This window comes from Rhinatrema bivittatum, chromosome 12 (assembly GCF_901001135.1).
Source record: "Rhinatrema bivittatum chromosome 12, aRhiBiv1.1, whole genome shotgun sequence".
NCBI classification, from domain to species: domain Eukaryota; kingdom Metazoa; phylum Chordata; class Amphibia; order Gymnophiona; family Rhinatrematidae; genus Rhinatrema; species Rhinatrema bivittatum.
In genome coordinates this window covers 57,390,248-57,417,175 of record NC_042626.1, presented here as the reverse complement: position 1 = coordinate 57,417,175, position 26,928 = coordinate 57,390,248, and the positions used below count along the sequence as shown (strand labels likewise).

Here is a 26,928-nt window from a genome sequence, read left to right as displayed (position 1 = left end):
CCATGCTGGATATGCATTGAAAGTGAAGTATCAGACACATTGACTACAGAGATCCAGGATGGGATGAAAAGAGTCCTTCTTGGGCACAATGAAATAAATGGAATATCGGCCCATATTTTGTTAAGATGTGGGCAGTGGAACTACAGCCCTCAGACTGAGAAGCCTTGACAATGTACACTCCACTGTCTGCCTCTTCTGCAGAGAGTGGCAGGGAGACACCATGAACATGTCCCAAGGAACATTGCGAAACTCCAGTGCATATCCATCTCGTATCCCCTCCAGGACAAGAAAATTATTCCTTACCTGCTAATTTTTGTTCCTGTAGTATCATGGATCAGTCCAGACGGTGGGTATGTCCCCCGTCCAGCAGATGGAGTCAGAACAAAAGCTCGATGGGAAGGTCCTATATAACCTCACCTCCCTTGCCTCAATCCTCAGTAACTAGACTAGCAAAGCCAAGAAGAGAAGAGACTGAGGGATCAAGTAACTAACCATTGCCAACGTAACATTAGAAAAATTTCATAACTGCAAAAACCAAACCCCCAAAAGGGAACTTGCAAACAGAACTGTGAGACACGGAACAGACCCTGGATCCCCAGGGGCTCATGGAAGAATCAGAAATCATAGTCGAGTAGAGGCGAACCCCAGACAAATCCCCCAATGGTGAACAGGGAGGGGCGTCTGGACTGATCCATGGTACTACAGGAACGAAAATTAGCAGGTAAGGAATAATTTTCTTTTCCCTGTACGTACCAGGATCAGTCCAGACGGTGGGATGTACCAAAGCTTCCCTCCTATGGGTGGGCCGAAGACAGCCCTGCTCGAATGACGCTATCCCCGAAGGAACCAAAGATGAGCCCGCACATCCAGGCGGTAGTGTCTCGCAAAGGTATGGAGCGACTTACAGGAAATCTGCAGGGCGGCTACCTGGGAGGACACAGACGTACTCTCCGCCCAGGACGTAGCTTGAGAACGAAGGGAGTGTGCCTTAACTCCCAGCAATGGGTGCCTTCCGGCACCGATATATGCGGAGGTGATAGCCCCCTTCAGCCAACGGGCGATGGTGGCCTTAGAGGCCATAAGAACCTTCTTAGGTCCCGACCAGAGGACAAAAATGATCAGAGAGCCGAAATTCATTGGTGACCGACAGATATTGCATCAAACATCGCTTGACATCTAACTTGCGAAGATCTCTGGAGTCCGGCAAGGAAAATGAAGGTAATTCCACCGACTGGTTGAGGTGAAAAGCCGAGACTACCTTAGGTAGGAAAGATGGTACCATGTGCAAGGAAACCCCCTCCTCAGTGAAGCGGAGGTATGGTTCCCAGCAGGACAATGCTTGAAGTTCGGAAATGCGACGCGCCGAGCTGATTGCCACCAGAAAAATAGTCTTGAAGGTGAGATCCTTGAGGGTGACAGTTAGAAGAGGCTTGAATGGTGGGCCACTGAGAACTCGGAGTACCAGGTTGAGAATCCAAGAGGGACAAGGTGGCCTAGACGGTGGCTTCAAGTGCTTTACTCCCTTGAGGAAACGCAGAATATCCGGATGGGATGAGTGTAACGAATCGTTCCCGTTGTGAAGAAAAGCTCCCAAAGCAGCCACCTGGACCCTGATGGAGTTATACGCGAGGCCCAAATCCAGACCATCCTGTAGGAACGAGAAAATCTGTGCCACCGCGGCGTGCGACGGATGAATGGTATGTGAATCGCACCAAGTCTCAAAAACCTTCCACATCCTCACATAAGTAACGGAGGTGGACGTCTTACGCGCCCGCAAAAGCGTCGAAATCACCGGCTCCGGATAGCCACGGCGCCTCAGCTTACGCCTCTCAAAAGCCAAGCCGCAAGACAGAAGCGATCTGCCTCCTCGAAAAATATGGGACCTTGACGAAGAAGGCGTGGAAGATAACCGAGACGTACCGGCGCCTCCACCGCCAGGTTGAGAAGATCTGCAAACCATGGACGCCGGGGCCACTCCGGCGCCACCAGAATTACCGGCCCCTGATGACTCTCTATCCGCTGAATCACCTTTCCCACCAGAGGCCACCGAGGGAAGACATACAACAGGATCTTCCTGGGCCACGGGAGAACCAGAGCATCGACACCTTCCTCGCCATGCTTTCGTCTGCGGCTGAAGAAGCGATGCGCCTTTGCATTGCCCGCCGAGGCCATGAGATCCATGCGGGGAGTCCCCCAATGTCTTACGATCAGACACATTGCTGCCTCTGAGAGCTCCCACTCTCCGGGGTCAAGGCGCTGACGGCTGAGGAAGTCCGCCTGTACGTTGTCCACGCCTGCAATGTGGGAGGCTGCTAGGCAGAGTAAATGGAGCTCCGCCCACTGCATCAGCTTGTCTGCCTCCCATGAGACGTGCTGGCTCCTCGTACCTCCCTGGCGATTGATGTATGACACCGTGGTCGCATTGTCCGAGAGAATCCTGACCGCCCGATGATGAACCAGAGGAAGGAAGCCCTTCAATGCTAAGCGAACCGCTCTGGTCTCCAGGCAATTGATGGGCCACTGTGCTTGATCTGCCATCCAACGGCCCTGGATTGAGCTCGACCCACAGACAGGCTAGACTGGCATCCATGGTGACTACCACCCAGTCCGGAACCTCCAGGGACACCCCCTGGGCCAAGTGTCGAGGATTCAGCCACCAGCGGAGGCTGAGGCGAGCTGGAGTTGGAATCGGGAGCACTGCCTGGAAATCCCGCGATACCGGCTTCCACCGGGACAACAAGGCCTTCTGAAGGGGACGCAGGTGTGCAAAGGCCCACGGGACCAGATCGATCGTGGAAGCCATGGTTTCCAGAACCTGTAGATAATCCCACGCTGTGGGGGTCGGGAGCGTCGTGAAGCGAAGGATCTGCACGCGCAGCGCTTGCGTCCGCTCCGTCTGCAAGAACACCTTGCCCTCCTTTGTGTCAAAGAGCATGCCCAGAAAGTTCAAAGACTGGGATGGTGTAAGGTTGCTCTTGTCGAAGTTGATAATCCAAACCAGAGACCGAAGCAGTTGTACTACCCGTTCCACCGCCTGAAGACCCTGAGTCAGGCATTTCACCCGAATGAGCCAGTCGTCCAGGTAAGGGTGCACCAAAATCCCTTCTTGGCGTAGTGCTGCCGTCACTACCACCATGATATGATCTTCGTAAAGACGCGTGGGACCGTTGCCAAGCCAAAGGGAAGGGCGCGGAACTGAAAATGCCACCCCAGGATCTTGAAGTGGATAGCGTTGACAATCCTGATGGATCGGGATATGAAGGTATGCCTCCGTGAGATCCAGAGAAGCGAGGAATTCCCCTGGATGGACCGCAGCTAGCACCGAGCGGAGGGTTTCCATGCGAAAACGCGGGACCCGGAGGGACCTGTTGACTGTCTTGAGATCCAGGATGGGCCGGAAAGTACCCTCCTTTTTGGGCACCACGAAATAGATGGAATATTGTCCTCGACCCAGCTCGGAAGCGGAAACCGGCACTATTGCCCAAATGATAGAAGGCGATCGAGGGTCTGGTGAATTGCCCTTCGCTTGAGAAGAGACCCACATGGGGAGAACAGGAACCTGTCCCTGGGCACGCGGACAAAATCCAATACGTAACAGTGTCTTAGAATATCCAGGACCCACTGATCCGACGTGATGCGGACCCACTCTTCGTAGAAGACAGCAATCCGGCCTCCTACCCGAGGAGTCTGATTGTGGGTCGGCCTGGCATCATTGAGCCGACTTCGAGGAGGCGCCCGGACCCTGGCATTCCTTGCCGGGCCGGTTCCAGTTATGCGAATGAGACGACGGCGCCCGGGGTGGCTGCTGCTGCCTTGTAGTCCGAGACCGGCACTGATTCCGGTACTGGTTCCTGGTGGAACCGAAAGATCTTGTGGAACGAGGCCTATCCTCCGGGAGTCTGTAAACCGCATTCTCGATGAGGGACTTGATGATTTGATCCAGATCTTCCCTGAAGAGAAACTTGTCCTTAAAAGGCAGCGACCCCAGCTGAGTCTTAGACGAGGCATCCGCCGACCAGTTTCGGAGCCACAGAAGACGGGCCGAAACTGCCGCCACCATTGACCGGGACAGGTCAATGGTGGCGGAGGAGGTCATATAGGGCGTCCGCCCCATAGGCCACTACGGCCTCCAATCTATCCGCCTGTTGAGCCTCTGCAGTCGGCAGGTTCTGCGAGGTGAGGAGCTGTTGTACCCAGCGAAGCCCCGCTCTCTGCGCTAAGGAACTACAGATGGCCGCCCGCATCCCGAGCGCTGAAACCTCGAAGACTCTCTTCAGATACACCTCCAACTTCCTGTCCTGTAGGTCCTTCAGTGCCGTGCCGCCCGTGACCGGGATCGTGGTACGCTTCGTGACTGCCGAGATGGCGGAATCCACAGCCGGGACCTTGAGCAGTTCAAGGAACTCCTCCGGGAGGGGATAGAGCTTCTCCATAGCTCTACTGACCCGGAGAATGGCCTCCGGCGTATCCCACTCCTAGGAGATCAATTGCAAAAAGGTGGGATGCGTCGGAAAAGCTTTAGCCAGGGGCCTAAGGCCCACCAGAAGAGGATTTCCCTTCCGCACCTTGGGATCTGGTCAGACGGGCTCCAGAGGGGCATCGATGTCCATCTCCTGTAGGACATATGGAATAAGGTCATCCAGCTCATCCGCCTGAAAAATGCGAAGAACCCTCAGATCGTCACCCTCCACCTGGGACGCCAAGGTGGGGTCATCCCCGGGCGGATCTGAGGAAGGGTCCCCCTCCGGAGGGGCGTTTGAGCCACAAGAAGGCACAGCGGGTTCCCGGGAGGGACCTGGCCGTTCCCCAGGTGCCTGGGCACTGCCCTGAGGCTGGAGCCCCCCCAGAGATGGGACTTTGCGAGCCAGCTTGGGGGGAAGGGCCCCCATAGGACCATCCGGCGAGTGGCTCCTGCTCTGCAAGAAAGCCCTGTGCATCAATACCACAAACTCCGGAGAAAACAAGGGCACCCCTGAGGAGGGACCAGCCGGGGCCTCCCCCCCATGAACACCTAGCTCCAGCTCCGCAAACGGAGCTAAAACTGGTGGTGTCGCCAAAATTGGGTCCCCTGCTTCCTCCTCCGAAATGCCGGCCTCCTCATCTGAAAATAAAATGGCCGCCGTTCCCGCGCTCCTCCGTGCCACGCGGTCCTCCCCGTGGGCGCCTGTGCCATCCCCCTGAGGAGAGCTGTCTGTCTCCACTGGCAGGCAGCTCGCGCAGAGCCCTTACCTCGAGAGCCGGCTTCCCTGCCGACTGCAGGAAGAGCAGGCCGCCGCTCTCGGCATCGTGGGTCCCGGGGGGGGGGGGGGGGGGAAGGCCGAGGAAGCAGGCTGATGTGGCAAAAGGCCTGGCATCCAAAAGACCAACTTGCGCACTCGCGGATCCCCCCCCCCCCCCCCCCGACCCAAGAGAGCCGCCGGAGAAACGGGCTTCCCAAAAGCTGGCGGCCCCGGGGAATGGGACGTCGTGGGGCTGCGGGTCGGTAGCTGCGAGGAGGAGGAGAGGGGGGGAGGGAGAGGCTAGCCCCACTAGCGTGCACCCCAACGATCTGGCGCGGTCCTAAGTCCAGCTATAAGAAAAATAAGCTGCAAGAAAACCACACACTTACCCCCAAAACCGGCAGGCCAAGGGAGAGGGAAAGAGAGAAGGAAGGAAGGGAGGCAGGAAAAGGGAGCAGACCTGTCAGCAAGCCCTTCCTGCCCTAAGAAAAGCATTGTGCTGTTTCTCTCTTTTTTTTTTACTTGATCCCTCAGATAACAGACCCAAGGGGCCTAGAAAGCCTGAGCTCCTGTGCTGGGGACTGCCAGTCCCCTGCTCACATTTTCTGGAGTCAGAAGCCACTGAGGATTGAGGCAAGGGAGGTGAGGTTATATAGGACCTCCCCCCGAGCTTTTGTTCTGACTCCATCTGCTGGACGGGGGACATAACCCACCGTCTGGACTGATCCTGGTACGTACAGGGAACCACTAATCTGATGTGATTTCATCCCACCTCTGATAAAAGAGAAAGGCAACCCCCATCTCCTCTTCCCGGGGGTGGGTTGGCACACCTTCATTGGGAGGCTCGAGGGGGTTCCAATTTCCGAGCCTGTGCCCCATCTGGGACAAAAGGTCAGAGACCTACCAAAAGGTAGAGCCCTCTAAAAGGCCGCTTCTCTGTAAGGTCGAAAACATTTGGATCCTCTAGAATGGCTTCTCATGCTATAGGAGCGGAGCGGCTGCTTCTTATGCTCCGTCAACAGAGGAACCGGGACTGGTTCCACTCATTGGCCATTTTCTCCAACTCGCTCCCAAACAAGAACGGACTTTAAATGGCAACTTTGTATGGTTAGCCTTGGAGGTCACATCGGCCAACCAATTTCTCAGTCATAACTGACGCTTGGCTGCTATCACTGAAACCACCCTCTGGATGAGGTGCAGACCAAATCGCAGCCTGCATCTGCCAAAAAAGGCAGCAGCTGGCTCCATTACTGCCCTGGAATTCACAGCAGATTCGTCGACCTCCTGAGAGAGAAGTAAACAGAAGCAAGCCACAAGAAGCTATCTGCAAGGTCAATGCCACTTCTTCAACTGCTTGCTTAAGGATGGTCTCAATCCTTCTATCGTGCGTATCCTTCAAGGCATCTCCTCTCTCCATGGGGATAGCCATCCGCTTGAGACGGCATACAAAAGCGTGTCTTGCCACCGGATCCAGGGGGTACAGGCCTTCCAAGACTCATCCCCCTTTGAAGTTAGCCTCCAGGGTGCTCCATTCAAGAGCAGTAGCCCGGGATCTACTTAATGTTTGGGTACTTGCCAGGTACTTGTAGCCTGGATTGGCCACTGTTGGAATCAAGATTCTGGGCTTGATGGATCTGTGGTCTGACCCAGTATGGCAATTTCTTCTGTTCTTAATTCTTGAATGGCCTCCATACAAGGGAAAAAACAAAAAAGAGTTTTTACGCAGAGAAATCAAAATGTGTTTTTTTCTTTGGCTCAGACATGGAATCAGCCCCAAGGATTCCCAGCATCTTTAATTTCATCTCTATGAAAGAACTGCAACATAGTCCTAACATGGTTCCAATCCCGGAGGAATTTCCCCATCCTCCAGGGAGTAAAGATCGGATGTATCATCCGTGCCATCCTGATCCCTATTGGAAAGACTGGCTGCCGACCTATCTGTACTTCCTAGGCATGCGGAAGGTCACCACCTGCAAATCTGACCTGGCAAGATTGGTTGGTGCCAAGGATTGCAATCTTTGAAAAAATTTCCACTGAAGAGAAGGCAAAAGGATCTATGCCAAAACCTGGAGGCATCTGTCCTGTGCCCACTGAAATATCTCGCCCCGTTGATTAATCAGTTAAGGGAGTTCCAAGGTCAGGCACCCCTTCTGACATGTCTTTACCCAGGCCCTTATCAGGCTGGGAAGAACCGGGCTTATTAAAATCAGACAAAGGGAATTCTCCCTGAGCCTCCAAGCAGTGCTGGCTTTTCTTAGCTATAGGCACCATCAGACTGTCAGTACGCTTAACTGGTGACTGAAAGGTGTGTGTCCAACTGAATTTGCGCTGTAAAAAATAGGCGTCCAAAATTTAAGCATACTGTGCCTTGATGAGCATCCAAAAACTGAATGCCCTCAAAGCCGCCCAAGATTGTGTGTTCAGGAATGCCCAAATTAGATGCCACTACCAACTGGATAGGAAAATTGGTTCTTACCTGCTAATTTTCGTTCCTGTAATACCAAAGATCAGTCCAGACCAGTGGGTTGTGCGCATTCCTACCAGTAGATGGAGTCAGAGAACAAAAACTTTGGGCACTGCTACATAACCAAGAGTGCCACCTGCAGTCCCTCAGTATTGGCCTGTACCCAAGCAACTAACCTTTAAGAGTGAAGGTAGTTGCAACCCAAAACACAGGCAACCCCTCGCCTGTAACAGAGAAAAAAAAAAAAAAAATCAGCCACTAGACCTCGGAACCTGCTCCTTCAAGAGTATCTGCAATAGGAGAACACATTTTTTTCAATAAAATGTTACCTCTCAAGGCATTCTTTAGGCATCTGAAATGGGGGTGGGCCTCTGGACTGATCTCTGGTATTACAGGAACGAAAATCCCAGATCAGTCCAGACCAGTGGGATGTATCCAAGCCACCCTACACTGGGCGGGAACCTGAAAGAACCACATGCAGCACACACTCAAAGGACGATTCATCTTGTGCCCTAACATCTAAATGATAATGCTTGGTAAAAAAGTGTGAAGGGAGGACCAAACCGCTGCTCTGCAGATTTCCTGTGGTGCAGAAGCTGACACTCAGCCCAGGAGGTAGTCTAGGCCCTAGAGGAATGAGCTCTCAGACCCAAGGGGACCTGATGCCCTCAGGCAACGTAGGCCAAGCAGATAGCCTCCTTAATCCAGTGCGAAATAGTAGCCTTAGAAGCCTTGTCACCTCTCTTAGGTCCACCAAACAAGACAAACAGATGATCTGACCACCGGAAGTCATTGGTAACCTCCAAATAGAGAAAAGAGCATAACGCACATCCAAAAATGAAGATCCTTCTCCAGAGGGGAATCCTGGGACCACTGCAAAAATCCTGGCAGTTCCACCGCCTGACTGACATGAAAGGCAGAAACCATCTTGGGAACAAAAGAAGGAACCGTGCGCAGCAAAACTATCATCGTAAATCCTAAGAAAAGGATCCCGATGTGACAAAGCCTGCAACTCTGAAATCCATCGAGCAGAACAAATGGCTACCAGGAAAACTGTCTTCAAATTCAAATCTTTAATCAGAGCCCTGCGTAAAGGCTCAAAGGGAGCCCCACAAAGCACCAGATTCAAGCTCCAATCCGGACATAATGGGCGGATGGGAGAGCGTAAATGTTTGACTCCCTTGAGGAACCAGGAAATATCTGGTGAACCGCCAGCGAACGACCGTGAAACCTGCCCCTTAAGGCACCTAAGGCCGCTACCTGGACCCGAAGGGAATTGAAAGCCAAACCCTTAACCAACCCCTGTTGAAGGAAATCCAACACCTGGGGAACCTCTGTTGACAATGGATCCAAGGAGCACTGGAGGCATTATGCTTCAAACAGCTTCCAGACCCTAACATAGGTCGTCGCGCCTGAAGAAGAGTGGAAATGACCTGCTCTGAATATCCCCTCATCGCAATAGTCGCCTCTCAAAAGCCAAGCCGCGAGTGAAAAGTGATCCTCCAGATCCGAAAATATGGGCCCCTGATGAAGCAGGCGCGGAGATGAGCCAGCTGCAGGGGACCTTACAGCGCAATTCGAACCAGGTCCGCGAACCATGTATGACGCGGCCACTCCGGAGCCACCAGTACTACGCTGCATGGATGTCTCTCTATGCGTCGGAGAAGCCGACCGATGAGAGGCTAGGGGAGGGGGGCATAGAGAAGAATTCCTGTGGGCCAAGGACACACTAGGGCGTCTAATCCTACCGAGCTCACCTGTCATCGACGACTGAAGAAGCGATTTGTCTTCACGTTGGCCCGAGTTGCCATCAGATCAACTGAGGCACACCCCACCTGACGCAAATGAGGTTCCAAGCTTCGGGAGCTAGCTCCCACTCCCCCGGATCGAGCTGTTGTCTGCTGAGGAAGTCCGCTTGAACATTTTCCACCCCTGCGACATGCAATGATTTCTTTTTGATGGCACTCCGCCCAAGTGAACAAAAGCCTTGCTTCCAGCGCCACCGTGAGACTCCTTGTCCCGCCTTGCCGGTTAATGTAAGCTACTGTCGTTGCGCTGTCTGAGAACACTCAAACCATTCTGTTCTCGACTAGGGGCAGAAATGCTAGCAGGGCCAGTCGGTCAGCCCTCATCTCGAGGCGGTTGATGGACCGGGATATCTCCGTTGGCGACCAGAGGCCTTTAGCGGTTTTGTTAGGCAAACTGCTCCCCAACCTGACAGACTGGCGACTGTGGAGATAACCACCCAATTCGGTGGGTCCAAATCCACCCCCTGTTCCAGGTTGCTGTGCAAAAGCCACAACAGGCTGATTCTGGAAGCAGAGGCAACGGTAATTGGAACTGTTCTGACACCGGGCTCCACCTCAACAGCGCACGCTACAACAGCCGCAAATGAGCGAACCCAAACGGGACCAAATCCAAGGTGGAGGCCATGGATCTCAGGATCTGTAAGTGATGCCAAACCGTGGGATCCTTCTCTGAAGAAGGGCCTTGACCTGTTCTTGCAACTTTGCCACATGGTCCGATGCTAGAAAAACCATGCCTTGGGAAGTATCAAAAAGTGCTTCCAAGTAAACCAGCGACTGAGTGGGCTCCAAGTGACTTTTCTGGACATTTATGACCCAGCCGAGCGACTGCAAGTGAGCATCACCCTCTGGACCGATCTCTCGCAGTCCTCCCGTGACTTCGCTTGAATCAACCGGTCATCTAGATACAGGTGAACTAGGACTCCCTCCTTGAGCAGGAACACCACCACGACCACCATGACCTTGGTGAAGGTCGGTGGAGCCATCGCCAGGCTGAAAGGAAGAGCTTGAAACTGGAAACGTTGACCCAGCACCTTAAACCGGAGATACAGCTGGTGATCCCGACGGATCGAGATGTGGAGATAAACCTCGGTGAGGTCTAAGGACGTGAGAAACTCCCCTTTGCGCACTGCGGCCACCACAGTCCTCAACATCTCCATGCGAAAGCGGGGGACTCGAAGACACCGGTTCACCTTCTGCAAATCCAGAATGGGACGAAAGGTGTCCTCTTTCTTGGGAACCATAAAGTACACCGAATACCGTCCCTGGACCTGTTCCGCTAGGGAAACTGGAACAATGGCCCTGAGGTCGAGAAGCTGTTGTAGGCTCCCCTGCACTGCCTCGCGTTTGACCCGCGAAGCTACGTGGGACTCCACAAAGGCCTCCCGAACCGGGCGCGAAAAGTCAAGAGCGTAACAGTCCCTGACCATTTCCAAGACCAAGCGGTCAGAGGTAATTCTTGCCCACTCCGCGTCAAAGCTCGACAATCTGCCTCAGACAGCTTCTCTGATGGAATGGATGCTCCTGGCTTCATTGGGAGAGTTTTCCACATCCAGCGCCCTGGCCTGTGGACTCTCTTCCTGGGCGATGACCTCCACGAAAGGACTGCTGATGCCCTGGCCTGGACCCCAAAAAAGCTGAAGACCTACCAGTGCGAAATCTGCGAGAGTCCCGAAAGCGAGCTCGAAGGGGAAAAACCTTCCCTGAAGGTTTCCTATCCTCCGGAAACCGGTTGCCCTTGGACTCCCCAAGCAGATTTACCAATTGATCCAGGTCCACCCCGAAGAGAGGCTTGCCCTTAAAGGGGGAGGCTATAGAGCTGAAACTTGGAGGACAAGTCTGCCGACCAATTTCGGAACCAGAGGAGTCTACGAGCTGTGACTGCGGATACCATACTACGCGCAGAGGTCCAAACCAAATCATACAAGGCATCTGCGACATACGCAACACTTGCCTCCAATCGCGTGGCCTGCATGGTCCCACCACAGTCAGCACTCGGAGCTGCGGACACCTCCTGGACCCAAAGGCAGACTCTCTCCATGAGGCTGGCACAAACAGCCGCCCGGAGACTAAGAGCGGAGACCTTGAAGACCCGCTTATGCTGAATCTCCAGTTTGCGATCCTGTATGTCCTACCTCACTCGAGAAGACCCCCCCCCCCCCCCCCGACTACCTGGGTCTAGCTCCCCACTCCAACTGGCCTGCCGGAGAAACGGCATGGCCCGTCCCCAGATCAGACTCAGCCTACCTTGAAGAGGATCCTTTTCTTTCTTTTTTTTTTTTTAAAGAAAAAAACTTTACACAGCTACTCTGGAGTCTGAGGGAAACAGAGTAAAGGGAGCCGCTTAAATAGTCAAAGGAACCAGCAGCCCCTGGTTGTCGAAGCCACTGGACCTTTGAGGACGAGACTTAGGCAGGGGTGTCCAACCCTGCCCCAGTTGCCCAGCTTCCACTGAGGGATGGCCCACGAAGGTGCCTAACACTTCAGGGAGCTGTATAACTATATACTAACAAGCCTAACCTAATAGGAATAAACTTTCCCCTAATGCTTCTTTTTTTTTTTTTAAACTGACTGCAGGATTGCACCTCCACCATCTGCTAGAGTCAGAGAAATACTGAGGGACTGCAGGTGGCACTCTGTTATGTAGCAGTGCCCAAAGTTTTTGTTCTCTTGACTCCATCTGCTGGTAGGAATGCACAACCCACTGGTCTGGACTGATCTGGGTATATTCAGGAAGCCCAAACAGATGTCCATCTAAGCGTCCAAACACTGGGTGCACAACTAGATGCACAGCTGGTCGCTTTCGCACAAAACCAATGGTCCTGAAAAGAGCAGCCTAATGCGCAGGAAAACGCCGCCATAGCCTACCATATGGTGCACAGAAAAAAGCCTAACAGTGGGGCCTAGCCCAAAAGGACTACTCAACCTGCCAGGATGGTCCCGTAAACTCCCTTGGAGGCGGGAATGAACGTTGGATTGGTGTGCTGAGCACAGAGGAAGCCCTATAAAAAACCCTTCTTTGCTCTTTTTGTTTTTAAGCTTTACCTGAACTCAGCCTATCCCAGCTGAGTACAGAGTTGATCTCCAGCTGCGGGGGCAGAATGCATATAACGTCATCGCCATGCTTGCCTTCTTGCACCTGCTGCCTTTCAGCTATTTCAACAGCTAAGTCCACTCCGGCTAAAAAAAAAAAAACAGCTACCGGACCCAAGGCACTCATCTGAGAGACCACAGAAATCACCACAGGAATTCTCAACTGGAGGAGAATTCCTGGTATCACCGCAGGAGAGCAGGGTGAATTCAATTTTCTTTTTTTCTTTCTCCTTCTAAAACTTGAAGCAATCCCCAGTAGGGAGATGCACGTCCACCATCTGCTAGAGACAGAATACTGGCAGGCTGATATCACTGCAGGGGGTATATGTACTGTGATGTCACCTTAGCTACATCTGCTGGTGGAGCTGCAAACCCAATGGTTCTGGATTCGTCTTTCTGGATGCTAAGGAAAGATGTCATTACCACTGTTATAAACCTATATAATGAACATAGTTTTCAGCCTACCATCTTTTGGGAAAATTCGCCTAACATTTGTGACAAAGATCCTCAGTAAAGGAAATAAAAAAGTTTCATGTCCCTCACAGGAATTATTGTCTGCAGTGGCTGTAAATAGGAAATGGAGAAATGTAGTCTTACCTGTTAATTTCCTTTACTGCTTGCTCCATGTGCAGATGAAACTGCTACTGCAGCAGTGTCAGAAGGCCAAATTGCAGGAGGAGCCTGTTCCCTTCACAGTGCTGACCACATTCCAGCATTACTCACCCCGCAAAACAGTTAATCCCCACACACAATTCCACTACCGTGAACCACAAGTGTACCCTCCATCAGGCAGCCTTATCAGACTAGGCCAGCTCCTCCAACTACCTACGCTCACCCAAGCTCATCTCCCACTCACCCAGGCCAGCCGAGAATGAGCCAGCTACATCAACCTCTCTCTCCGAGGAGCCACTAAGAAAGATAAGCTGAGTCAAAAGAAGAGCCTCTTCACTTTTTTTTTCTCTCAACAAAAAGCAGCTTTAGCCTGACCAACAAGGCTATGCTTACTTCCAAAGAGAGAGAAGATCTGAGTTAATTCCAGAGGGTGGTGGTTAGGGAGAAAATAAAAGAGAGAGAGGACCTAACCAGAGAGTCTCTACTTTAGCTCTCAATATCTCAGAGTTCAACCAGGGTCCTAAGGCACCTGGGAGCATCGTAGAACATTCTCAACCAGGGACCTCCATCCACAGTCTGCTCCACTGTGGGACTAAGCAAGGTCCTTGTCCCAGGAGCCAAGGACCAGGGTATTCAGCCTGCAGAGTGATGCCCTGGGAGTGGAATTAAGCCTCTCTCAATGAAGGAAGACCCTAAGCCCAACCCTGGGAGCCTAAGAATTCTGCTGTACCTGTCCAGCACATGCCACAATCTGCTAGAGACAGAGAATACTGGCAAGTAATTGTGTTGCATAATTACTATCAGTGTTGATGTCACCGGAAGAGTTATTTTTCTGTCTCCATCTGCTGGCAGGGTGGCATAAATCCACGTGTCTGGACTAGTCTAGCAGGACGGTAAAGAACTAGTATTACCTTAACAGTGACCAAAGCTGATTTGACATCTGCTAAGTGAAAAGTCTTAGGCATGGTGAAGCATTAAAAGAAACAATCAATCTTAATTTATCAAAGGGTTTCATCCTTGCTAAATTAAGTCGAAGGTCTTCGATCATAATGAATGTACAAAAATTAGATCAATACATCACACAGTCTACTAACCCATCAGCAAAATATGGTTGTGATTTATCTGGCTCTTCTAAGATGTTAGACACCAGGCCATACAAGTCTGTTTCACTGCCGTAGTCAATTCTTTCAGTCTGAATCCTTAAAAAAAATAAATATAATTTAATCTAACAGTCCTTTAGCATGCTACATACAAATGATGTAGAAACTGTACATGTGATGAAGAAATTGATTAAAAATTCACATACTGAATTTCAGCAACATAGCAGTGGGCTCTAAAATAGTGGACTGGATTGGAAATGGGGTAAATCAGACATCGGAGAGTAGTGGTAAATGGAATTCACTCAGAGAGAAGGTGATTAAAGAGAAATTTACCCTTACCTGATAATGTCCTTTCCTTGGGTCCAGGCAGACCAGTCCAGATGAGTGGATTATGCTTGACCAGCAGATGGAGACAGATACTAACAAGCTTGCTGATGTCATCTTTTATAGGCACCTGTGTTGACCTCAGCCTGTCAGTATTATCTGTAACAAGGTAACTCTACAAACTATTAAATCCCATAACACCAAAGGGCTTCCAATAAATTAGAAACATTAATAGCAGAAAATTAGAACAAAGATAACTAGAACATAGAACAATAAACCCTGTTAGCCCAAGGTTAAGTTAAAGACTTGCAGATAAAAACAATGGGAGGGTTCTGGACTGGTTTGCCTGGACTCAAGGAAAGGAAATAAGGTAAGGGTAGATTCTTCTTCCTTTTCATCCATGCAAAGCAGTCCACACGAGTGGGATGTACTCTAGCTACTCGTGATCTGAGCAAGATACTGACAAACTTGCTCAGATAAACCTCTGCAGTGAACATAGCTCTTCCCTGGCCATTACATCCAAATGGTAATGCTTTGAAAAAGAATGTAAAAAGGACCATGTTGCTGCTTTACAAATCTCCTGAGGAGATATCAACCACAATTCTGCTTAAGAAATTGCTTTGGCTCTAGTGAAATAAGCCTGGACCTGTTTAGGCGAAGTTTTCTCACTATCTACATAAATAGCAGTAATGGCTTACATAAACCATTGAGCTATGGTAGCTTTCACTGCCGCTTCACCTTTATGTGGGACCAGGACAAGGCCTGCATCTCTGACATTCGTCCAGCAGAACAAACAGCAATTAGAAAGTCCACTTTCCAGGTTAAGGACCTCAAGGAAATTATTCAAATAAATTCAAAGGTAGAACTTGTTAAAAAAAATAACACTAAGTTCAAATGCAAAGAAGGAACTGGGCCTCTTATTGGGCTGTCCATATTCAGCCACTACATGGTTGTGTTAGCAAGCCGGATAAACATATCCGGCTAAAGGAAAACTGGTTCTTACCTGCTAATTTTCGTTCCTGTAGTACCACGGATCAGTCCAGACTCCTGGGTTTTGCCTCCCCACCAGCAGATGGAGACAGAAGTTTTGACCAACTCTGCCCTATACCCTGAGGTGCCACCTACAGTCCATCAGTATTTCATTGTATCAAAGCAGAACATCTAAAAACCAATTACTCTAATTAACCACATTGGGAGGGAGGTTCTGGAAGCCAAATTTAGGCTCTTAGGTAGAAAGATTAAATCCAGAACCTCCAGGGTAGCATTCTCTGAAATGCTCCCTGTTCCACGCGCAGGTCACCAGAGGCAGGCAGAGCTCCGGAGTCTCAATGCGTGGGTGAGACGATGGTGCAAGGAAGAGGGATTCAGTTTTGTTAGGAACTGGGGAACCTTTTGGGGAAGGGGGAGTCTCTTCCGAAGGGATGGGCTCCACCTTAACCAGGGTGGAACCAGACTGCTGGCGCTAACCTTTAAAAAGGAGATAGAGCAGCTTTTAAACTAGAACAAAGGGGAAAGCCGACAGTCGCTCAGCAGCGCATGGTTCGGAGAGATGTATCTTTAAAGGATACTAATGATGCATTAGAATTAGGGCATCCCGACAGTGAGGTTCCAATAATTAGAAAAGTAGTCCAAATGCCTGTAACTAAAAACTCACCTGAGCTAAAAAATTCTAACTTATCCCTATCAATTAAAAAGCAGAATAAAAATACAAACAAAAAACAAACTTTGAAATGTTTGTATGCTAATGCCAGAAGTCTAAGAAGTAAGATGGGAGAATTAGAATGTATAGCAGTAAATGATGACATAGACTTAATTGGCATCTCAGAGACATGGTGGAAAGAGGATAACCAATGGGGACAGTGCTATACCGGGGTACAAATTATATCGCAATGACAGAGAGGAGCAGTCGGGAGGAGGTGTGGCGCTTTATGTCCGGGATGGCATAGAGTCCAACAGGATAAACATCCTGCATGAGACTAAATACAAAATTGAATCTTTATGGGTAGAAATCCCTTGTGTATCAGGGAAGACTACAGTGATAGGGGTATACTACCGTCCACCTGGTCAAGATGGTGAGATGGACAGTGAAATGCTAAGAGAAATTAGGGAAGCTAACCAAATTGGTAGTGCAGTAATAATGGGAGACTTCAATTACCTAAATAGAAATACGTGGTGTTTTTAAAGTATTAGAGAAAACTTTCACGCTGTACATGTCAAAATATTACTTTAGGAATATAAGGACCATCATACCACCCAGTGCTCACAAGTCAGACTTGCATTTCATGCACTTCATAGGGGTCACTTTTAATCAATTGGTCCATATAACTTGACTCAATTTTTATAAATTTTTTAAATTTTTTTAAAAAAGATGAAAAAACTTCCCTTATTCATCCGTCCATAGCTGTCGGAGATACTCGTCGTATCTCCGACAGCTATGGACGGATGAATAAGGGAAGTTTTTTCATCTTTTTTAAAAAAATTTAAAAAATTTATAAAAATTGAGTCAAGTTATATGGACCAATTGATTAAAAGTGACCCCTATGAAGTGCATGAAATGCAAGTCTGACTTGTGAGCACTGGGTGGTATGATGGTCCTTATATTCCTAAAGTAATATTTTGACATGTACAGCGTGAAAGTTTTCTCTAATACTTTAAAAACACCACGTATTTCTATTTAGTTCATTGCCTTCGTGGGGTTATTCATTAAGAGATTTTTTGGAATTAGACTTCAATTACCCCAATATAGACTGGGTAAATGTATCATCGGGTCACGCTAGAGAGATAACGTTCCTGGATGGAATAAATGATAGCTTTATGGAGCAATTGGTTCAGGAACAGACGAGAGAGGGAGCAATTTTAGATCTAATTCTCAGTGGAGCACAGGACTTGGTGAGAGAGGTAACGGTGGTGGGGCCGCTTGGCAATAGTGATCATAATATGATCAAATTTGATTTAATGACTGGAAAAGGAACAGTGTGCAAATCCAAGGCTCTCGTGCTAAACTTTCAAAAGGGAAACTTTGATAAAATGAGAAAAATTGTTAGAAAAAAACTGAAAGGAGCAGCTACAAAAGTAAAAAATGTCCAAGAGGCGTGGTCATTGTTAAAAAATACCATTCTAGAAGCACAGTCCAGATGTATTCCACACATTAAGAAAGGTGGAAAGAAGGCAAAACGATTACCGGCATGGTTAAAAGGGGAGGTGAAAGAAGCTATTTTAGCCAAAAGATCTTCATTCAAAAATTGGAAGAAGGATCCAACAGAAGAAAATAGGATAAAGCATAAACATTGGCAAGTTAAATGTAAGACATTGATAAGACAGGCTAAGAGAGAATTTGAAAAGAAGTTGGCTGTAGAGGCAAAAACTCACAGTAAAAACTTTTTTAAATATATCCGAAGCAGAAAGCCTGTGAGGGAGTCAGTTGGACCGTTAGATGATCGAGGGGTTAAAGGGGCACTTAGAGAAGATAAGGCCATCGCGGAAAGATTAAATGATTTCTTTGCTTCGGTGTTTACTGAAGAGGATGTTGGGGAGGTACCCGTAATGGAGAAGGTTTTCATGGGTAATGATTCAGATGGACTGAATCAAATCACGGTGAACCTAGAAGATGTGCTAGGCCTGATTGACAAACTGAAGAGTAGTAAATCACCTGGACCGGATGGTATACACCCCAGAGTTCTGAAGGAACTAAAAAATGAAATTTCAGACCTATTAGTAAAAATTTGTAACTTATCATTAAAATCATCCATTGTACCTGAAGACTGGAGGATAGCAAATGTAACCCCAATATTTAAAAAGGGCTCCAGGGGCGATCCGGGAAACTACAGACCGGTTAGCCCGACTTCAGTGCCAGGAAAAATAGTGGAAAGTGTTCTAAACATCAAAATCACAGAACATATAGAAAGACATGGTTTAATGGAACAAAGTCAGCATGGCTTTACCCAGGGCAAGTCTTGCCTCACAAATCTGCTTCACTTTTTTGAAGGAGTTAATAAACATGTGGATAAAGGTGAACCGGTAGATATAGTATACTTGGATTTTCAGAAGGCGTTTGACAAAGTTCCTCATGAGAGGCTTCTAGGAAAAGTAAAAAGTCATGGGATAGGTGGCGATGTCCTTTCGTGGATTGCAAACTGGCTAAAAGACAGGAAACAGAGAGTAGGATTAAATGGGCAATTTTCTCAGTGGAAGGGAGTGGACAGTGGAGTGCCTCAGGGATCTGTATTGGGACCCTTACTGTTCAATATATTTATAAATGATCTGGAAAGAAATACGACGAGTGAGATAATCAAATTTGCAGATGACACAAAATTGTTCAGAGTAGTTAAATCACAAGCAGATTGTGATAAATTGCAGGAAGACCTTGTGAGACTGGAAAATTGGGCATCCAAATGGCAGATGAAATTTAATGTGGATAAGTGCAAGGTGATGCATATAGGGAAAAATAACCCATGCTATAATTACACGATGTTGGGTTCCATATTAGGTGCTACAACCCAAGAAAGAGATCTAGGTGTCATAGTGGATAACACATTGAAATCGTCGGTTCAGTGTGCTGCGGCAGTCAAAAAAGCAAACAGAATGTTGGGAATTATTAGAAAAGGAATGATGAATAAAACGGAAAATGTCATAATGCCTCTGTATCGCTCCATGGTGAGACCGCACCTTGAATACTGTGTACAATTCTGGTCGCCGCATCTCAAAAAAGATATAATTGCGATGGAGAAGGTACAGAGAAGGGCTACCAAAATGATAAGGGGAATGGAACAACTCCCCTATGAGGAAAGACTAAAGAGGTTAGGACTTTTCAGCTTGGAGAAGAGACGACTGAGGGGGGATATGATAGAGGTGTTTAAAATCATGAGAGGTCTAGAACGGGTAGATGTGAATCGGTTATTTACTCTTTCGGATAGTAGAAAGACTAGGGGACACTGCATGAAGTTAGCATGGGGCACATTTAAAACTAATCGGAGAAAGTTCTTTTTTACTCAACGCACAATTAAACTCTGGAATTTGTTGCCAGAGAATGTGGTTCGTGCAGTAAGTATAGCTGTGTTTAAAAAAGGATTGGATAAGTTCTTGGAGGAGAAGTCCATTACCTGCTATTAAGTTCACTTAGAGAATAGCCACTGCCATTAGCAATGGTTACATGGAATAGACTTAGTTTTTGGGTACTTGCCAGGTTCTTATGGCCTGGATTGGCCACTGTTGGAAACAGGATGCTGGGCTTGATGGACCCTTGGTCTGACCCAGTATGGCATTTTCTTATGTTCTTATGTTCATACTGGCTATGACTGGTGATAAAAAAAACCCCACTCACTAAACCCAAGTAGGAGCAGGACCCTTGAAAGCTTTGAAGAACTTGTCTGCAGAGAAAGCTAAATTGCTTATCTGTAATAGGTGTTATCCCAGGACAGCAGGATGTAGTCCACAAATGAGTGACGCCACTGAACGGAGCCCTATCACGGAAAACTGTCAACGTTTCTAAAAACTTTTGACTAGCCCACTGAGCATGCCCAGCATGCCATTATCCCTCGAGCCACAGGGGTCTCCCTTCAGTCTTGTTTGCAGCAATAAGTGTAAGAAAAAATAAAATAAAACGCTTTGGACCCAACTTTGCGGGGTGGTGGGTGGGTTTCATGAGGACTACATCCTGCTGTCCTCGGATAACACCTATCACAGGTAAGCAATTTTGCTTTATCCCAGGACAAGCAGGATGATAGTCCTCACATATGGGTGATTAGCAAGCTACAGGCTGAGTCATCTTTGTGTTAGACCAACAGTGTACAACAGGTACAACAGCTGGTGTACTGTTGGAAAAAATGAGGCAGCCTGAAATCACAGCAGGTTGAATGTGGAAGGAGTTGGAATTATACTGGAAATAAGTTCTTTAAGACAGATTGTCCAAAGGCTGAATCTTGTCGTCCTTCTTTGTCCAGACAATAATGAGCTGCAAAGGTGTGAAGGGAACTCCATGTTGCATCTTTACATATGTCAAGAATGAGCACTGAACGATAGTGTGCTACTGATGTGGACATAGCCCTTACTGAATGTGCTTTTACTCGCCCCTGGAGAGGAATGTTTGCTTTTTCATAACAGAATTCAATACAGTCTGCTAGACAGTTGGAGAGAGTGTTTTCCTATCGCAACTCCTGGTTTATTTTTGTCAAAAGAAACAAAGAGTTGGGTGGATTTCCTATGGACCGCCGTGTGGTTTAGGTAAAAAGCTAGTGCACAGTTCCAGTCCAAGGTGTGTAGTACTCTCTCTCCCTGGTGAGAGTGAGGTCGTGGAAAGAACGTAGGCAAGACTATTGACTGATTGATATGAAAGTCTGTTACTACTTTTGGTAAGAATTTGGGGTGAGTGCGAAGGACTAGTCTGTCATGCAGAAACCTGGTGTAAGGTGAGTATGTGACGAGAGCTTGCAACTCACTGACCCTTCTAGCCGATGTAATGGCTACTAAGAAAAGCACCTTCTATGTAAGGAATTTTTCTTCACAAGAGTGTAGAGGCTCGAAAGGTGAGTGCATGAGCCTTGTTAATACTAAATTCAGGTCCCATTCAGTGACCGGTGGTCGAATGGGAATGGGAACTTGGCTCTTCAAAAAAGCATTTCACAGTGAGGTCGCTGTGGAGACAACAAATACATTCAGCTGAAAGTCACCTATAAAAGCAGAATTATTTGTTTTTTTAATCACAATTAAATATTAATTTAAACCAGTATGCTCATATAAGATTATCCCGGCAATCATAAATAGCATCTCCAACCCACTTATCATTTAGAATATATTATTGATCGATGTAACAGTAAAATATTGGCACCGCATGGATAACTTAGAAAACAATCAAACCTATTTCGTGCCTAAATGTAAACCGTTGTGATGGTGCATTACTAAACGACGGTATAGAAAAGTTTTTAAATAAATAAATAATAAATAAATAAGGTGACGTAAGCCTCTTATGAACAGACTTACTAGGGGTTGTGCTGTTATTGGCGCATCTCCTATTCCCTTGTGGTACGCCGCTATGGCACTTAGATGTACCCTTACAGAGGATGTCTGGAAACCAGAATCCGACAGGTGGTATAGGTAATCTAGTAAAGAAGAAGTGGGGCAGGAGAAAGGTTCTATACCCTTTTGCGTGCACCATTTTGTAAATCTAGTCCACTTAAAGTGGTAGGATTTACGTGTGGAAGGCTTTCGTGAAGCTACTAGAACTTGAGAGACTTGTATTGAAAGATTAAGTGGTTGCAGAATTAAGCTTTCAACATCCAAGCTGTTAGGCAAGAGTTGTCAGGTTGGGATAATGCAACTTGCACTGATTCTGAGTAATGAGAGTGGGCTCTGTGCCCAGGTGGATTGGTTGTGAGATCGAGGAGTATGGAAAACCATACTTGTCGAGACCAGTACGGGGCTATGAGGATCATTGTCCCTCTGTCCTGTTGTAGCTTCACGAGAGTTTTCGCTATGAGCGGAATTGGAGGATACACATATAGAAGACCTGTGTTCCAGGGGCGAGCAAATGCGACCCTGGGGACTGTTTGTCGACGTCCGTGGAGGGAGCAGAACCTTTCCACTTTGTGGTTCAGTGTGGACGCAAAGAGGTCTATGGTTGGGCGACCCCAGCATTGAAAGATTTTGCTCGCTACATGTGGGTCCAGTAACCATTCGTGGGGATTGAAATGTTGACTGAGATTGTCCGCTAGGATGTTTTTGATGCCCGCCAGATAAGTTGCTCTGAGATGTATGGAATGCTCTAGAACCCAAGCCCAAATCTGTACTGCTTCCTGGCATAGCAGATAAGAGCCTCTGCTTTCTTGTTTGTTTATGTACCACATTGCTACTGTGTTGTCCGTTTGTATCAGCACAGTCTTGTTTGAAAGGCAGTCTTTGAAAGGCAGTCTTTGAAAGCATAAAGGGCATCTCTCATCGCTCGAAGTTCCAAGAAGTTTATTTGATACTGCTTTTCGAGCGTAGTCCTCGTCCCTTGTGTTTGAAGGTTGTTGACGTGAGCTCCCAATCCAAAGGTTGGAGGCATCTGTAGTCAGGATGACTTGCGGATTTGCCGGTTGGAATGGGAGACCAGCTTTCAATGCTGTTTGATTTGTCCACCAGTGGAGCGATAGGCGCAGCTGGTGGGTGATTTGAATAGTGTAGACAGTGGTTGGAAAGCTTGTAGCCATTGAGATTTCAAAGTCCATTGGGTTCTTCTCATGGCTAACTTTGCCAAAGGAGTGACGTGTATTGTCAAGGCCATGTGTCCTAGTAGTACCAGAATTTGATGGGCGGATGCGAACTGGTGATGAATTATGTTGCCAAGCGTGCCAGATTGTCGGCACAGTCGCTTGGAAGAGAAGCTTTCGCCACTGTGGTGTCGAGGTCTGCTCCGATGAATGTGAGGAGTTGAGATGGCTCGATGTGGGATTTTGGATAATTGATGAGAAATCCCAGAAGGTGTAATAGTGTTATTGTGGTTTTCAAGGCAGAGAGAGCTCCCTGTCGGGATGAACTCCTGATTAACCAATCGTATAGGTATGGAAAAACATGAATACTGCTTTTTCTTAGATGTGCGGCCACCACTGCTAGACATTTTGTGAATACTCGACGGGCAGAGGCTAGGCCGAATGGAAAGACTCGATACAAGTAATGATTCTTTCCCACTACGAATCGTAGGTACTTGCGATGTTATATGGAAATTGGTATGTGAGCATAAGTGTCTTGAAGATCCAGAGAACAGAGCCAATCTCCCTTTTGAAGCAATGGAAGGATGGTTCCCAGGGATACCATTTGAAATTTTTCTTTGTGAAGAAATTTGATGAGATTGCGGAGGTCTAAGATAGGACAAAGGCCGCCCTTTTTCTTTGGAATGAGGAAATAGCGGGAGTAGAACCCTGTCCCTTGTTGAGACCAAGGCACTGGTTCGATGGCCCTGGCGGTCAGCAAAGTAGAGAGTTCTACTTAGAGTTGAGGTGTGATGACTATGTTTGTCCAAAGTGGAATGGGAGGAGAATGCGGGGGTATCGTGTTGAATTTTAGGCGATATCCCCGATTTAGTATGGCTAATACCCATTGGTCTTTTGTGATGAGACTCCATTGGTGTTGGAAATAATGAAGTCGACCTCCGACTGGTAGGGAGGGCATAGGGTTTAGAAAGAGGGTGCTGTTCTCTTGGCTCAGTTCAAAAACCCGCCGCTGGTCCAGTTTGGGGTGGTGGCTGGGTTTTTTGTTGCTTCGGCTGACGTGAACATCCTCTCTGTGAGGGACAGTACTGACGTGCTGAAGAGGCAGGAGGGTAATACCTTCTAGGTCTTTAGAAGGGTCGCCTCGTGTCCCTGTGAGTTGGCCGTTTTAGGGAGGATGGCTGATCTGCTGGCAATTTGGAGAGCTGTCAGAGAGTCTCATGATGATCTTTCAACTGAGATACCGTAGCTTGAATCTTTTCACCAAAAAGATTGTCTCCAACACAAGGGAGATCTGCTCGCCTTTCCTGGACTTCCTGTCTGAGGTCCGAGGCCTTGAGCCAGGCCCATAGTCTCGCATTTATGGCAGAGGCAGATAGGCGAGTTGATGTCTCGAATACGTCGTAAGCTGCTCTCACCTCGTGTTTGCCAGATTCTAATCCTTTTTCAACTAATGTAGCCAAAGGTAGTTGATGTTGCTGTGGGAGGTTATCCACAATACCCTGTACTTGTTTCCACAAGTTTCTTTGGAATTGTGTCATACAGCTGGTATGCTGCAATGCGTGCTACCAGCATGGAACCTTGATAGACCTTCTTCCCTAAGGTATCCAAAAAGCGTTGCTCCTTCCCTGTGGGACAGAGGAATGAGGGTTTTTTTTCGGGCCTTCTTCTGAGCTGAATCTACCACTACCGAATGGTGAGGTAGTTGGGGTTTTTGGTACCTTGGTGTGTGCTGCACTAAATAAGTGGCATCTGTTCTCCGATTCACTGCTGGGACTGAGCAGGGATGTTCCCACATTCGCTGTTGTAGTTCCAAAAGGATTTCATGGATTGGGATAGCCATAATTTCTTTCAGTGCATCCACGAACTGCAGGACTTCTAGGGCCTTATGTCTGGTATCCTCCTCTATGATCAATTCAAAAGGAATTGTATCTGCCATTTCCTAATAAAATTTGTAAATGACAAATCTTCTGGAGAAAATTTCTCTCTCTCCTCTGGTGGAGAGGGCTCTGATTGCAGTTCCTCTGATGCTGTATCCGTGTCAACATCCTTCCAAGGTGTATATGGAGGATGATAAGGGGAGTCAGGATCCTCTGGTTGTATATGATGCTTTGATTTAAACACAGCTTTTGTTGGTATATGTTTTGGCATCGCTGGTAGTGAGGGCATTGATGGGCCTCGATGGCATCGGTGGAAATAGATTCCTTGTATCCGTATCCCCCGATGGACCTGGATGTATTGGCATTGATGGATCATTGAAAGGCATCAAGGGTGTCTTCGGAACTCGATGCAGATGAAGCCCAGATGGTCCTGGGGCAGGATCGGAGTCTCCACCGTCCTCCTATGATGATCCGGGAATCGTAATGGCTGGAGCTATCGGTGGGTGTATCGGCATCGATGGCTGTATCGATGGAATCAGTGCCGGTGTCAGAGGGAAGGCTCCTATCAAGGCATCGAGTCTATTCAGCAAAGGCTGAAAAATTGACTGGTCCAATGCCGATGCCAGTGTCTGTGCCGGTACCGATGGCACTTTCGGAGGCTGTATATTCCTCAAAGCCTCGACGACTGCTTGTTGGACTAAATTAGTCACTTCTTCCCTTGAAATCAGGGCAGTGTCCACTGCCACTGGGGAAGGTACTGCTGGCGCTATTGGCACTTCCACGATGATTCGTGGTGGCACATCCTCTGACACCGAGCCCGGTGGAGAGCGCCGCGGTTCCTCGTGTACAGCCGGTGGAGTTGGCTCTAGTACATGCACCTTCTTTTGGTATCGGCCCAATGGATTTCGATCCTGACGTCGATGCTTTGCCATCCGCTGGGTCGATGGATCGGTGGCGATATCGCTTCTTTTCTCGATGACCATTCAATGCTGAAGAAGATGCTATCGAGGATATTGACGGTGCCGGACGGTCATCGGTTCATTTTTCACCTCGATGTTTAATTACCGAGGGAGGAGTTACCCTTGGGGATGACGTTGACGGAATCTTTTTAAACAATTCTTCCATCTTGTCCAAACGGGCACGCCTGCCCTTCGGTGTCATCTGGCACAGGTTGAGCAAGCCAGGACGTCGTGGCCTGATCCCAGGCACAGAACACATACATAATGTGGGTCAGTGATGGACATAGTCCGGTTACCATCCGGACATTTTTTAAACCCCGAGGCCATGATAAAATTGTGGCCTAATAACAGTCGATAACCGGTGGGAATCGATAGTGAGGTGACCGGAATCAATCAAAAACTATCTGAAAAATGTACTCACCAAGACTATGTCGAAGGGAGACCCAATTATGAAGAAAAATGTGACTGAAAAAGTTTTCTTCCCTTGAGAAATGTGAGGGAACTTTTTTCCAGAGCTCCTGATCGGCTTTGCTACAGCAAGGCGGAAAAAAAGAGACTGAGGGGAGACCCCTGTGGCTGAGAATATCATGGCATGCTGGGCACGCTCAGTAGGCCCACAGTGCCAGCCAAAAGTTTCTAGAAACTCTTGGACAGAAGTTTTCCGTATCGGGGCTCCATCTGATGATGTCATCCATATGTGAGGACTATCATCCTACTTGTCCTGGGATAATACACTAGTGCCCGTTTACAGTCCAAGGTATGTAATATTCTTTCACCTTGGTGAGAATGAGGTCTCGGACAGAATGTGGGCAAATTTATATTTTGATTCAAGTGTAAATTTGTAACCACCTTGGGAAGGAATTTAGGGTGAGAATGGAGGACCACTCTGTCATGTAGGAACCTGGTATAGGGTGAGTATGTTATGAGTGCTTGTAACTCACTAACTCTCCTAGCAGATGTAATAGCTACTAGGAAGAGAACTTTCCATGTAAGAAATTTAATATCGCAGGAATCTATGGGTTCAAAGGAGAACGCATGAGCCTTGCCAGTACTACATTAAAGTCCCATTCTGCGATTGGTGGCCGCAAAGGGGGTTTAAGCTGTATTAAGCCTCTCATGAACCTACTGACAAGGGGTTTTGCTGATATCGGGGCATCTCTACTCCCTTGTGGTAAGCTGAGATAGCACTCAGGTGTACCCTTACTGACGAAGTCTGGAGACTACCAGTCTCCAGACTTCGTCTGGAGACTGGTAGTCATCTTTATTAGACTGGTAGTCATCTTTATTAGACT

General features: G+C 48.1%; 1 protein-coding gene across 3 annotated transcripts in view; it reads right to left on the bottom strand.

Annotated features, from left to right (window-relative positions):
* Positions 1 to 26,928, bottom strand: part of MEIOC (meiosis specific with coiled-coil domain) — a 300,156-nt gene that overhangs the window by 133,611 nt on the left and 139,617 nt on the right. For 2 of the 3 annotated variants that reach the window (XM_029573470.1, XM_029573472.1), the window contains exon 4: positions 14,288 to 14,392. The exons of the other annotated variant lie outside the window; for it this stretch is intronic. In XM_029573470.1, the coding sequence (XP_029429330.1) occupies positions 14,288 to 14,392 (105 nt within the window). The remainder of the gene's footprint in view (positions 1 to 14,287; positions 14,393 to 26,928) is intronic. 3 annotated transcript variants of the gene reach the window in all.